The 16140-nt window shown below is 34.5% G+C and overlaps 1 protein-coding gene across 1 annotated transcript; it reads left to right on the top strand.

Moving 5' to 3' along the window:
- Positions 1-505: 505 nt before the first annotated feature.
- sh3d21 (SH3 domain containing 21) lies at positions 506-13095 on the top strand. Its single transcript, XM_058403103.1, has 17 exons — positions 506-734; positions 1950-2107; positions 2183-2240; positions 2524-2636; positions 3267-3357; positions 3475-3521; positions 3606-3648; positions 4068-4162; positions 4391-4489; positions 4852-4897; positions 7327-7389; positions 7721-7838; positions 8981-9140; positions 10086-10157; positions 11356-11522; positions 11636-11699; positions 12210-13095. The coding sequence occupies exons 1-17, from the start codon at positions 731-733 to the stop codon at positions 12240-12242; spliced, it is 1431 nt and encodes a 476-aa protein (XP_058259086.1). The 5' UTR covers positions 506-730; the 3' UTR covers positions 12243-13095.
- Positions 13096-16140: the final 3045 nt, after the last annotated feature.

The following is a 16140-nucleotide window of genomic DNA, read 5'->3' as shown; positions in this document are numbered from 1 at the left end:
GAAAGATACATTATATGTTACACAATTACATCTACATCTACCACAATCTTTTAGTTTCTATTGCACCTTGAGTAAATTGGTGTTGTTTTATGTTGTTTTATTTATTTCTACAAGGTGTTTTAAATGCCAATTTTTATTATTATTATTATTATTATTATTATTATTATTATTATTATTATTTTAGAATTTTTTAGTTTTAAATTTTCATTTATTTGTTTTTTTTGGTGTGTTTCACTGAATTAAATTGTCAGCTCTTTGATTCAGTTCAGCAAATCAAGGACTGCATTGTAATAACATGCAGTAAATACTGAGGGTGGCAATGACATAGACCTACATGTCCATTTGTCAAAAACACAGAATGACTCAATGTGTCTTCCGTCAACTCCTGTTGCTTCTTAGCTCTTGCTATATGTACTTCATACACTCATTCCAACAGAAACCTGTTTCACCTGTTTGTTTCTCTTCCTTAATCTCTCTCTCTCTCTCTTTCTCTCTCTCTCTCTCTCTCTCCCATATACACATACACAATCACGTCTTCTAGCTTGTCATGACTGGCTAAGAAGACTGCCTTAGAGTTAATATTTGACTAAAGAACGAAGAACCAAGGTTGCCTTTGCTGTGTTTGTGTATCTTGTGCTATTGGCACTAGCAATCTGACAACACACAGAGTTCTGTCAGTTCCAGAGTATATTGACACTAAACGAGAGGACTGACCACAACATTCGGTGCAATGGGTAAGTCACTGCACTTTTATAGGTGGAATTTTTTAAAATCAGCTTCTATTTGTGTTTGAATAGAGTGGTATGGCTAAGGAACAGATTTTCTGATGATTTTTAGATTGTTACAGAGGTTTTAGGAATTAAAATTGATATAAGCATTAATTTCTTGGGAATGTAATGAAAGGTTTTTGATCTGTTTCTGTATTCAGGAAAGGTCATTTCCTGAGTTATGGTAATTTAGGTCATTACACTTGATTACAGTTTTCAGATTTGCTTGATTGTCAGTTTTGGGAAAATAATTGAACTATAAATAACAACCAATGAATAAATAATGTATATTGTTAACTTTTGTACAGCTGTAACAACTGCCTTGGGCATATCATTAGCATTTGAAATAAAAGCATTAGTTTATAAAGTCGTACGGAACTTTAATGTCATATTTTTTCCTCATTGTTATTTTGCAACACAAGGATTTAGTATCATAATATTATGGTATCAGGATTCAGGATCTTTAGCTGTTCTGGCAAAAACCTACTTACAAACCTAATACTCAGAACATTTCAGTCTAAAACCTTTGTAAAGATAACCTGCCCTTGATTTGGAATTTATTTCTGAGTATATTACTTCTAATTGAAAACTGTTTAGTTTTGTCATGAGGAGGTAGAACACACAATAGTACTGTGATGAGATGAGTTGATTTCGTCCTAACTTCTTCCTGACTTTCACCTCTCCATAATTCACCTCTTAATAAAATGGCAACAGATAAGGTACATGCTGTCTAGGAAAATTGATTTACATGGATAAAAAGTCTATTCAGTAAATGCTACAGCTAGCACAGTCACGTTCAGAGTGAAACTCCACCTGGATTTTCATGCCACATACCACATACCTTCTGGCCTGTTGAAACACATTACTGTGCAAACGAAGCAGCTACTTGTCTGAGACAGTTAACCATTTGATTTGGCTGAATGCATACTAAGTTAACATTATTTAATACACTGGATCTCAGCCGTGTGAAAAGCACATGTTTTTACTAGCTTTAACATATTCACTGGTGCATTAACTAGGCAGAAAAAAAAGACTACATCATTTTTAACACAGCAGCAATTGTGGCAAGGCATCAGTACTGATCATGGCAATAAAATGAACTTTAGCAACATGCAAAATTATATTCTTTGAATCCCCATTGTTATACTGATGGTGAAATCTCTATGTCCCTGTGTATGTCAGAGGTACTGGTTTTGTTAGACTTTGAGGGAACAATGGGGGATGAGATAACAGTGCGTGCGGGTGATGTGGTGAAGAATGTGACACCGTCCAGTGAGGAGGGCTGGTTGGAAGGAGAACTTCGGGGAAAGAGAGGCATCTTCCCTGCTAACTTTGTCCAGGTCTGATATTTTCTTTAAGTGTCTTTGACCTTTTTTGGGTTCTTCCTTGCTAACTTCCAATTTCTGCCAATACAGGAGGTGCCTGTTAACTTAAAAGGAGACAGTAAGAGGGAGCCACGAAGCATAAGACAGCGTATGTACTTTTTACAGTATCTTTTCCTATATAGCCCCAAGAAGCCATTTAAGCGTTTAGTAGGTCAAAAACTGTATGCCCTGAGAGCATCAGCAGAACCAAGGTTTCACTTAGACCACATCCTATCACAACAGCAGCATAAGTGCTACATTTTACACAAACAGTTCTATACAGAAAGCATCAAAATGTCACATGACAAGCAGTACAGTATTTCTATTTGCTTGACAAGAGCGTTACATTTTCTCTAGCTGGTAATAATTTCTCTGGTTATTTATCATTCCAGCAAAGATGATGAAGGAGCAGTGCAGGAAATGCGAAGTGACTTATAACTACACACCACATCATCAAGATGAGCTCGAGCTAGTTGTTGGGGAGGTCATAGAGATCATCAGAGAGGTAGTGTGCAGCATGCTTTTTCACAAAGATCATCTTTAGCAATGTTCTATAGCAGAGGATTATTCATAATTCTTTAGTTGACTATTTTATTATTATTATTTTTCTTGCAGTCTATCTATAACATAAATTAGCAATGTGTATGCATATAATCAAGTCACTAAATAACTGCTCTTCAGATTAGCATCTGTAGTCTTTCATTTTTCAATCTTTAATTACACTTTTATCATGTCTGGGTTATTGTGATTCTGAAGCATCACACACATGAAGCAGGCATTCATTCGAGATAAGATGACAGTCTAGGACACCAAACACACACACACCCCTAGCACCAGTGTACTATAGCATCTACTGATTCCCCTGCCACTAACAAGTAAGACTGTTTTCATGAGGTGGAAGGAACCTGGACAACCCAATAGGAAACCCACAGGGAGAGCATGTGAAACTCAGTAACCTTAACACAGTATTGAACCAGGGACAACATTAACCACTCTAGCACTATTAGAATCTGTAGATGTTTAGATTTCGCTGGTATAGTTGAGTAATATTATTACATAAAGATTAACCATTTGAGTTTGTAAAGTCTTCTAAATCCTAGCATTTTTAATGGCTTTCCTGTGAATCTGCTCATAGATTGAAGATGGATGGTGGATGGGGAAAAAAGCTGGAAAAATAGGAGCTTTTCCTTCAAACTTTGCAAAAGAAATTTTTGTCTGTCCGAAAGGTTTGGTTATAGTTTTTGACATTATATGCAGTATGCGAGAATTTGTTATATATTTCAATTTTAACTAATAAAGAAATTGAAAGTGTGTCTCCCTAAACCATTTTTAATGATATGCAGATGTGAAGAGCAGAACTAAACTCTCTGAGGCCATCTTCATGAAAGAGGTACAGCACACTATAACATTATCCAGATGAAACTGTGGTACATGTACTGAAATAAGTTTATTTAAACTGTCTGTTTCTTTACAGGGAGTACAACAACAGAAAGCAAGCATACGTAAAAAGACAAATGGTAAGTAGATGCGTTTAACAGTAAGTAGCTAGTTTTTGAGATAAGCCTGTTGGGCCTGTTCTGATGACTTAATGATTAAAGCATGAAAATGTAGCTGTATGGTAAAATGAGCATAGATGTGTTTTGAAAATCATTGGGTGGTGACTCCTGGGATTTCCCTAAATTACTGCATACCATTGGGGTGTTAGCTTGAACCATCGCACCATCACATTTAGAATGGATTTGTTATGAATCACTGCTTTACAATGATGCTTTATTTCTGTCCGGTTCATTATGTGATGCATTACGTCTGCCACCATTTACTCTGCTTCTACTATTAACTAGTCATAAGCCAAATATTTGCAGCATTTATTTTAGTGTAACGTCACAATGTTGACCAGCTAGACATACTAGACATTCCTGTTTGTGTTGTCTTTCAGTAAAAGAATGTTGCCAAGTTATGTTCGACTACACGGCCAGTGCTGAGGATGAACTAGATCTAAAGAAGGGAGAAATTGTCGCCATCATCAACAAGGTCTGTCGCCTGAGTTTAACTGATAGCATTGGCCTGTTGTTTAACTCCCTGTCTCACTTCCTCCCTCACTTCCTTCTTCTTCCAATGAATTCCAAGAAGGCATTTCATTTCAAAAAAGGACTATTATGTAAGGGATTAATTAGGCAGTCAACATGAATTCTTCATTCATTTGTGCTTCCTTATTTTCAGAGTAAGTGTGTCTGACTGCTTTTTATTTCTATCCTGAAGGTCTCTGAGGATGAGGGATGGTGGGAAGGAGAACTGAACGGACGAAGGGGCTTTTTCCCTGACAACTTTGTCATGATAATCCCGATGGAGGCTCTCCAAGTGAGTGGGTGGAAAAGTTCTCACACTATCACTGTGTGGGAGAACGGGAGTCTATCTATGTTATTTATAGACTTTTACCAGAGTTTGTTGATTAGTTCAGTTTTTAGACCAGTTCATTTATAGTTTATATTTTAATGGTAAGTAAAAGATAGCATGCCACTGGTTTGTTTTCCCACAGTTAACTTTACTGTGGACTTTCTGTGATTGCAATTTTTCCTGTTATTTTAAACTTGTTTATTGGGAATGAATCAGAGACATCTGTTATAAGGAAAGCGGAAGTCAGTAACAAAATATTTCCATTATGGAAAAAGCATTAAACCAAAAGAGACTCTAAATCCATTTTGTTGTATTTCCCTTGTTAGGAAAAAAGCCAACCACCACTGAGACGTGGCACGTTAAAGCGTTCAGGTAAGACAACTACAACACTTTTAAATAGCTGCTCTGGTGGCACTTTTAGTAATGGAGAAGTGATCTTATGTAGAAGTGAGTCATGTTGAGCTGTGTGTCAAGAAACATATTTCCTTCTGGATTGAATGTTGGATGCCATTTTCTGATATATAGTGTATAAACTTTAATTGTCTATGACATGCTTACAATGAGGGAAAATATTGTGAAAAACATGTTTAGAAAAGATATCAAGTGTCTTCGTTTTGAGGTTCTTGCTTTATTCATTATGCAGCTTGTGAAAATTAGATTTTACTCAGTGTCAGTTATGACAATATTAAGTATTATAATATACATACTGTATAGATACTGTACAGCTTATTACAATGTAAGTGTAAACTCAGTTGCTGCGTAAATTTAAGACAATCTAAAATATACGGAAGTACATAAACAACATCTTAAACTTGATCAACTCTCATAATCACTCACACATTTGTTATGTAATTATTTAAGCTTTATTTGAAGCTATATAGACTTCCAATTTATACTGTAAATATTAGCTTTGGAAAACAACCTTCTTTTTTTTGCTTCTGTTAATTTCTATTCTGTAAAGCATTAAAATGACCTAAAGGATTTTGAAAAGTTTTTGAAAATGATTAAACACCCTGTTATGATGCAGTGACTAGTATTATCTTTAGTTCAATCTTGTACACAATGTTAAATATGCTCTGTAATCACACTCTGGAGCAGATATGTCTTTTTTTTTTTTTAAATAGATGCCTTTTTGGCACACAAATGCTATTTACAATAACATGTTCAGCATAAATATCAGTTCTGCACCCTTTAAAACACAAGACAATATTTAGTGTAACTTAATATTTCTCGACACCTGAGAAACTGTTTTGCACTGGCAGTCCGAAAAAAGGATGTGAAATGCTCATCGATAGCTGACACAACATGTACAGGAAGTGGTTCTTTATTTAACGCAGATAAGCTTACAAAACGTGCTAAGAACACCTGTGACTTCTGATGTTGTATTTCTACTTCTACTGTTCTATTGTAAAAAATTATTTATACATACATTTATAATATTTGTATATATTAACCTGTGTTTTAAATCTTAAAGCTATTCCCCTTTTTTTTTCTCTAAAGAAAATCTGAATCTTTGCTAAAGCAGTATAAAGAGGCCCACAGGATAGCTTACGACAGTTTGACAGGAAGTTGTAGGCCTGTGTGAGGTCATATTATCTGAGTATACAGGAGAAGAAAAGCATGTGCAGGCATTTTTATGTTTAGAGTGTCAGGGCAGATGCTGGAATTAAGACTGATTTCTTTGAGAGGGTATGTACAATCTAACTTGCTGTATATTACTTCTCTATTATTATTTCAATGCCTAGGTCTTACTATTTTACTGTTACTTGTTTAAGATTTCACAGTACAGAAATGGATGTGAGTGAATGCGCACTGTGCTTCTAAGTCTATCTAACCTGACTTGTTAAGAAAAAGTGAATGTGGGAAATTCTTTCATGACATTATACACTTATTTTCCATATTTAACCTAAATGTATGTGTGAGCTCAGGATGTAACTTTGGTCTAGAATGACTTGTTATTTGTCTACATTCTTCAATATGATGAACTATAACTTGCGCATGGCTATTAAGCACCTTTTATATTTATGTAGAACTAAAAAGAAATGGGGTGATTCATATACTATAACATTTATCATTTATCACAGGTAAGCTGTAGAGGGGAACTAGTTGAAATTATTCATCAGTCCAAACTAATCCGAACTGATTATGGAGCTTATTCTTAAACACAGTATACAGACATATTTCTGTTACTATATATATATATATATATATATATATATATATATATATATATATATATATATATATACATATACAAGACAAAGTACTAGAACAGTAATATAATTAATGGCACTTGGGTAACATATTCATTAAAAAAAATCAAAGAATTATCTTTGACAAATGAATTGAAGTACTTTTTACAGCTTCATGAGGCATTGCTAGATGAATGAAAATATTGAATACAACTGAACAGAGAATCCATTAACTCTATACAGGCTTTCATTAAACTAATAATTTCACAGTTAGACATTTCCCAGGCTATTTACTTAAACTAAATCTTCTATCAAATCATCTATTTAAACTTCTAGATGTGAGTAGCCCCTCTCTGGACATTTCTTATCAGCTTTTTTGTAGTCATGCAATAATTAGTTATGGTAATAACACATCAGCCACTTCCTCAGTCAGTTATGACACTATTATTATTGCTATTTGGAGACCTCTTGCACTTACCTCAGGTTAATTACCTCATGTTACCTTAAGAAGGCTCTTTTGACAATATATACAACTATCTATGGGGTTGATGCTTAATCATGCAATCATGCAACATTTTTCATGCTAACATCTCACTTTTGTTATGATAGTAAATCAAGCACCAGGAATGGATAGAATCAACACTGAAGCAAACACAAAGACAGAAACCAAAGGTAAGAGACCTTGGCTTGGAAGACCTTTATGCGTATTTTTATAATTCTATTTAAAGCAATCAGTGACTATAAAGTTTAAACCTGCCATATTCACTCATTTATTGCCCATTAAGCTTTTAGATAATTGTATCCAAATGGATGTATTCATGTACATAAATTTAGTTCAGATACACATAAAATGTAGATAAATAGCTATCTATCGGTGCACAGCTTCAGCCTAAGTAAGCAAAAGAGTCTGAAATATAATATCCATGAGACTGTCTTCTGGCAAAAGATCTGTTGCTTTCATTTCACTTAGAAAAGCAATCATGTTATTTATTTCTGTGTGCAGATGAGAAGTCAGAAGCCAAAGATCTCAGAAGTGATATTCCTGGAAAAATAAAGCTGCCTAGTCTTTTCAAAACCCCACCACCTCCCATTAAAGACAAACCACAGAAACTTACATCCAAGTAAGTTAACATATTTAACAAACTTTATTAATATGTTATATTACCTTAGATTTTCTCTCTTGTACTTTAGTTTTTATAAACTAGATGCAAATAAGTATAAGCAGCTTGTTTCCTGTCCTAAAACAGAAAACTGTAGCTGTGGTTTTACATTTCCTGGAAGAAATACATGTTTGCATTCATTCTCCCCAGTTAGTATTTTTCATATGATATGAAAGATGTAGGTCGGTGGGTGGGAATATTGACCAAGGTTACCAAATTTGGGAAAAGAATAGGGGAAGAAATCCAATAATCCAAACGAAATTTCAAACAATGTGATTTAAAACAAACATTAATAGCACATTTCACTACCGATATAATAACAATAATGTTTTTGGGATCAAGTAACCCCCAGATTTTTCAGAATAATCCAGTGCCTCAGTTGCTGAACGTAAATTTACAATTTGTAAAATAAAAATAATTATAACAGCTGAACATATTTAACATAAGTTAACAGGAACACACAAGGTCTTCTGTCTTGAGGATTCTCCAGTGGCGAAAAACTTAGCAACAGTTACAAATGTCTGAAACTTTTGACTCCTTCCATAAACATTCAAAGAACCTATTCTTGCAGCAAGCTTCTTAAAATCAATGAAACATGAATGATTTTCTTTGTTAAATAACACTTTTTTTTATTCATGTATTATTATCATTAGAACATGTAGCTCATCTGTAATAAAAGTCCCTGTGAATGAGTTGTTACTATAGAAGCAATAGCATATCAGAATGAGTGCATTCACATAAACCTGTGATTTGAATAAAGTTCATAAACTCCTTCTGACCAGTCAGGGTCTAGAATTCAACAGCACTGTGATATAAGCAAAGAACACAACATAAAAATTGCTGTTGTTCAAAATTGGCAGAGTTGTTTGAGCATGACATTTATTCCACACTGCAAGTCAGCACAAAAAATTAATGGCACAGCCAGAAACCACACACCTTACTTCATGCAAAGAAAAGTCCTCTGCTTTTATGTTAATTTTTCTGGTTTTCTGGTGTTTCCACTTTCACCACTTTGTGTATACATACATTACTAATATACAGTATACACTATGTAGGTGGGTCATAGCATGTGGGTAATTTCCAACTGCACGTTTCTTTTATAGGCCAAGTGATGACCAGCCTCCTGTCTCACCAAAAGCCGCAGATTGTAAGCCTAAAGATTCAGACCAGTTTGATGGAGTTGATGTGTCTTCTGCTAAACTCAACCATCCAACAGCCAACAGGGTCAAACCTCCACAGAGGAGACCACCAACACACACACCTGTAAGTTTCCTGTAAACATTTAAAGGGACATTTGCTGTCACTAAATTTTACAAATATTTATTCTTATTCCAGGGCCTCCATTGCCTGTGATATTTTCTTTAATAACTAATGATTATTTTTTTCCTGGATTAAGCAGGTGTGTTAGGGTCAGTAAAACAGATCAGTTCAGCACACATTGTTCTAAGGATAGTGCTAACATTTAGTGATCTTTGCCCTTAGAGAACAGGAAAACTGTTAGAGTCATTTGGAGTTTGTTTCCTGTAAATGTTTAGTACAGCATTCAGAACAGTCAGAAAAGCCAATTTCACATTTGTTAATCACATTCAAAATACCATTAAGAGAGATTACTTGCCTTAATTAAATAATCAGTATCAGAATCAGATGATGTTTATATTTTGGCTTGTCCATGTGTTCCTACATGCATCAGAGATTCTCATTAGTGAGATATCTCAAGACTTAGACACTATTCATTTTGCTTTGAAGAATAGACAACATCATTAGAGTTATACAGCAAGAGTGTGTGTGTGTGGGGGGGGGTACTATAATAGGCACAGTGAGTGACTGAATACTGACTCTCTACAGCACCAGAAGTGTGTTACAAAAGGTTAATGGTATAAAACATATTTCAAAATATAGTTCATTGTATCTAACAAAATGTTTGTTCTGTGTACTAATACACTTGTACACTTAACTTTTGCATTTGAGACTCACATGATCTCTATCTGAGATATTATATACATATGTGGTTGTAAAGTTTGTAAATCTGATTTAACCAGCAGCTGCCATGTATTAGGTGGGTGTTAAGTATATGTTAGGTCTGCACAATACAATAGGAGCCTCTTTAAACACAGCAATATTGAAGCAGTATTGAGTTCAAATATTATGTATTCAAATATTATTGTAAAGCTTGTGAAAATGTGATTAATCCCTTATTTTTCTCCAAAGGCATCCAGTGACGCCAACCAAGCATCAACAGAAACAGATGGAGCTGATACAAAGCTTCCATTTCATCCCAAGGTCTGAAATCTGAAATTTCATCCACAACTGGAAATTTATTTTTTTGCCTGAATACAAAATGATTATGACCCAGATAGCAAAATAGGTCTGGCCCAGATCTGGCCCACATGATGCACTTACACTCGGCCCACATACCACAAAGGATGATGGCCCTTTGGTGGCCCACGTCTGGCCCACCTCTGGCAAACCATAACCGGGCCACATCTGGCATGCCATCATATAAACAGTGCCACCACTGCCAGACCTGGTCCGCATCTGGTTGACATACCACTTGCCATGCCAGAACTCAGCCAGCAGTGCCAGCTTAATGCCAGGTCTGGCCCAGACCCATCTGCTATGTGGGGAATATGCATAAGATATGATAATCTACCAAACAAAAAGCATATTATGATCAATTAGGCTGTATTTTCCTACCATTGGGGACCTCTTCCCAGTTTTTTGAAAACATTTTTAGGTGAAGATTTCTACTGAATTCATTTTGTATTTACCTTAAAAAACATTGCATCAGTGTATTTTACTCTAAGCACAAGCCAAAATATTACTAGTGTGAAATGGTTGTGTGTGTAGAGGCTTCCAGAGAGATTCATTTACTATCATTAGAGTTGATTACCTCATCTGTCATATTTGTTATGAAAAAAGACAGCACTTTTGCCATAGGTTGGATATGTTCTTATCATGAACAGGAGGCAGAATTTGATATAATCGCAGTGTAGAGTTGCACCTAAGAAACTGACAAATATTTGTGGGAAAAGATATAAACTGGAACAATCAATCAAGGCCAGATAATCAGTCAACAACAATAGTGGGGCAAGTAAAAAAAATTAAAAACAGATAGCAAGACAAGAACAAAAATCAGAATATCAAAACACAGATAGACTGTTATAACAGACCCTGACTGTTATATTGCATCCCAGCCCAGTTTTTGTTATAAAAGCTAGGCAAGTATTCATTTATTTGGTTAGGATAATAGAAACATAATAAAAGAAATAGTGATTTCTCTAGTTTTCTCTGATAATCTCACCTCGTTTTGAATATATTACTAGACACCTAATACATTCAAGGTCATTAATTATGCCACATTTTACTATTTCAGATTTATTTACAAGGCTATATAATCACACTTTTAGATTGTTGCTAGCCCTAATGATAACAAATTCTAATATAATTACAATAACAAATTAAAAAATATGTCTTGCAGGCCACAGGAAATAATGTACCATCAAACAACAAGGCTTCCACTACTTTAGCACCTGAGAAACCCACTCAGACAGAGACAAAACCATCAGAGTTACCATCACTGGAGCAGGTTCTAGCTGAACTGAAAGAACTGCGCATGGAAATGGAACTTTTCAAAACCCGACATGAGTAAGTAACACCGATATACTAGCAAAAGTAACAACCAGATATTAGTATTTTAACACCACAGTGCAGTATGTAGGTCATAAGCAAAATATAAAACTCTGTTATCTTTAAAACAGGACAGACATGAAAGAGATTAAAGACGAGCTAAATGATGAAAGGAGCAAACGGATGAAATTACAGGTGAGTAAAGTCAAAATATTGTAGATCAAAATAATTGTACAATTTTGAAAAAAATTAGGACACATTTATGTTCCCTCAGGATTGTTCTCTTATTATATGGTAATAAAAGTATTTATTTTTTGTTTTGTTAAAAATGTACATATGTTGTATGAATGAACTAATTGCTTAACATTACAATCGGAAACATCTTATCAGGAGTGATAATATTTTATAACAAATGTAACCCAAAACATCCTCAACCTTTGCATTTTTGTCAAGAATAAATTGTTTTCAATTTTAAGTAATACTGAAAATAATACATACATTTAATATATATTATGAATATTTTCAGAATTTCTGTTTAAATTTATATAGATTACATATCTGTTTAATCCAGACTAGTTCTTATTGGGTTCTTGTAGAACCATTTACCATTGAACAGACTCCTGAGGAAATGTTTTTTTTTTCTATGAGTCTGCAATACAAATAATTAGTTATCAGTCTGGTTATTAAAATGATCGCTGTTTGCAGGATGAGGTGCAATTGCTGAGGAGGCAGAAGTAATTACAACTCAGCGGAGATTTGAACTCGAGATTGTGGTTTTTATGTGGTGTGCTGCTCTCAGTGCAATGCTGAATCAGGATTTCATGACACAGTGTGAGTTACAAGACAACACTGACTGACCTGGAGACACACACATCAGACCTCTCAGCAATTACTGACACCAGAAAGGCTTCTCTTATAATATAAATACATATATATATATATAAAATATAAAATTAAATGTCCCTCTCTGGTGTGACTTTTGGTCAGATTTGTGGTTTGTGTGCCTAATGTTGTGTTGCATCTTACCAGATACACATATCATTATCTTCTTTGAAAATTTTCGTAATCACTTGCACCCATATTGATTTTTAAATAAAAACTTTAAAACTGAAATGCTCCAAATTTTCAAAAAAAATGACAACCTCAGTTGACATTACCTATGGTTTATTAGAGCTGAAGTTTAAAGTTTGTTAATGTTAACCAATGCATTAATGACGTCAGTTAAGAGAACCTTGATGTGAAGTCCAGAAGTTTTTTGTTTTCCAAGGTGGTAGAGGTCACATCAGTGTATTTCCCTTAAAAACAAAACAAAATAACAAATGTGTATTTAATTATGTAATACAGAATTAAGAGAAAATTTAAAGGCCAAGATGTACTGTACTTGGCTGAAGTTGCTTCAGTTTGAACTGAGTTGTGTTACATTTGTGTCTATTTAATTGTGTACACTGCAAAGCTTGCTTAGGTTAAGGATTATGCTGTTTGCTTTTACAGAACTGCACTGTTTCTTCAGGATTTGTACTGTGACACTAGAGCTTCATTATTAAACTTGTGAATTTAAGGTGATGGAATAAAAGTGGATGCATTAAAATAACTAATGTGACCTGGCATCAGCCATGTAATACATTTTATTATTTATACTAAAGTTATTTGGGTACCTGGCATGATGGAACAGCGGCTAGCATTGCTACCTCACATAGACAGGGTTGCTGGTTTGATCCTGTGCTCGGGGTGCTGACTGCATAGAGGGTTTTTTTTTAAGCTGCTTCTGAATATATTTTTAAGTGCAAAAAATAGCATGCCATCATTGGACTTGTTAAATAAGTGGCTAGTGAAATTTTTCTAGTATTTCTGTTTTTCTTTAATGGTTTTCTGAAGCAAAGGGTCTGACATTCTTACTGATCTCCTTCTGTTCAGAATTTATGTGAGTGCAGCAGTTAAACTTGTGATTGTAAAGATATTCAGCCCAACTGGTATAAAACTCATAGATTAACCCTCTGCCCTTCTGTCTTCCATAAATATTACTGATTTACTGATTAGTCCCCTGTAGACAGAATAATTTTTGTACCATATTCTTTCCATTTTTAAGTGATATATTTAAAAAACAATTATTTCCATAATGTTTAAAATTTGGATTTTTTTTTTTTTTTTTTAGAATCAAAGCCTAATTGATCCTTTTCCAGAATTTTGTTTTTATCTATATTAGCTATAACATAGAAACTCCAGGAATGTATGTATGTATGTATATCGAGATCATATGACATAATTGCACAGCAGTGGGATTCATTCAACTAATTACACAACTTCTGGTGGCAGAATCAAAAGAATGGAGCAAATACACATGAAATCATGACTACATTAAAAGTTTTATACATAAATAATTTTGCAAACAGTGTGGGCTATTTTTTTGTTGTTGTATAGATTCATGACATATAATCCCAATTAAGTCCAGTTCCAGTATGCAGCACCCCAACATGTGTAAAAAAGGGTGAATACTTATGCGAGGCACTGTAGACAATACGGACACAATTTTCTGTTTCATTACCCTTTAATTTACTACCAATTATTTGTAAGTAACTTATAGGACAATGTCATGTGCTGTTGAATTGTTTATGCAGTGCACAGTGAGCTATCAGTTTTTAGCACCTTTTATTATACAACACTCGCATAAAATAAAACCCTTCCTTAATGGATCATAAATACTGTGTTAGTGTCCCTGCCGACAATGAACTGGTCTTATTAAAATAGTACAATTAATCTGATTTTTTGGCACACTTCCTAAATGGCATATTGATCTTGAATGCTAAATATTGCAAATAAACCTCGGAGATAAAGATTGCATTTAAGTTACATACTGTATACGCTTTGCTTACTGACTTTTTTGATGGTTTGCATCTTTGCTGTATAATAAATCTAATTTATGTAGCAGGTAGTGCAAACTGGTCATATATTTCACCCAGTTGTAATACTCCTTTTTCACATCAAGGGGGTGGCATTTATCTATCTAATATATATTAATGTTGTGTTGCACCATGTAACAGTGTATAAGGTTCAGATGGGCTATATCTCAAATGTGTCTTCAGTATCTTCAGAACTGTGATCACATTTCCTGACTAAAAGTGCTGGCAGATTTGCCAAAAGTAACTCATTATAACTTTGACCTCAGACTCCCAGAAAGTCTCATTCTTATATTCCCTTCTACACATCACTGCCAACTATTTTGTAACAAAAAGTAACATACAGCTCACACAGCAAATGTAATGACAATTGTAATAAAGAGCACACCTCCCAGACACTCTCTGCAAGATCACAAGATCCATATGATCCTGTTTAGACCTGTATTTAGTGTCGTCTGAGTCAGATAACACAGTTAATACTGGTTCTGAAAGGAGTCTTTGTGGAAAAAGGCAGTAGGATTTGGAGCAAATGCTCAAAGTAATTACTAACAATTTGCTTAAACCACATGTTATCACACGTTTAGACTGAATCTAGCATATTTTATTTTGATTCACTTTACCATGATGCTTATTTAAGTTAAAACTTGCAAAGGAATAACTTTAACTTTATTTTGCGGTGGCTTCACACCCAAATCCAGATTAATATAAAAAGGCTTGTGAACATGAATAATGAATGGCTTGATATATGGATGAATATGACTAAATATTCATTAAATCAGTTTAAATGGCTCTCACAACACAATTTAAACACAAATTAATTTTCAGACTTTTAGACCCTTCACAGACGACTGATTGGCTATTTATTATTCATTCTTTGGTGTTATGCATCATTTGAACTAAACACTTACTTAAGGGATTATTAAATGATTATTATTGAATTAGGCATAACTGTATCTTGTTCTTAGCAAGAACCATTCCATCATGTTTTAATCCTAAGACAAATTAAATTCCACAATATTAAAGGTTCAACTTGTTGAATAAGTATATAGCAAATAATTATTGTTGAATAATTTTTGTAGTTTAAATGTAGTTTAATGTATACACCAATCAGGCATAACATTATGAGCACTGACAGGTTAAGTGAAAAACACTGATTATCTCCTCATCATGGCACCTGTTAGTGGGTGGGATATATTGATGTGTTAGAAGCAGGAAAAATGGGCAAGTGTAAGGATTTGAGCGAGTTTTACAAGAGCTAAATTGTGATGGCTAAACGACTGGATCAGAGCATCTCCGAAACTGCAGCTCTTGTGGGGTGTTCCCGGTCTGCAGTGGTCAGTATCTATCAAATGTAGTCCAAGGAAGGAACAGTGGTGAACCAGCAACAGGGTCATGGGTGGCCAAGGCTCACTGTTGCACGTGGGTAGGGAAGGCTGGTCCATGTGATCCGATCTAACAGACAAACTACTGTTGCTCAAATTGCTGAAGAAGTTAATGCTGGTTCTGATAGAAAGGTGTCAGAATACACAGTGTATGACGGGTCAGGGCTGTTTTCGCAGCAAAAGGGGGACCAACACAATAGTAGGCAGGTGGTCATAATGTTATGCCTGGTCATTGTATATATCTCTTGTACTACACAGATAATTGACCAAGAAAAAGTATTTATATTTCGAATATGTTATAAAACAGATGCTTTTAAAGAACAAAAATTAAATTTCAATACTGTGCAAACAGCTCAAGGG

The sequence above is a fragment of the Hemibagrus wyckioides genome, linkage group LG01, assembly GCF_019097595.1.
Source record: "Hemibagrus wyckioides isolate EC202008001 linkage group LG01, SWU_Hwy_1.0, whole genome shotgun sequence".
Taxonomy (NCBI): Eukaryota; Metazoa; Chordata; class Actinopteri; order Siluriformes; family Bagridae; genus Hemibagrus; species Hemibagrus wyckioides.
This window is presented reverse-complemented; position numbering and strand designations above follow the sequence as displayed.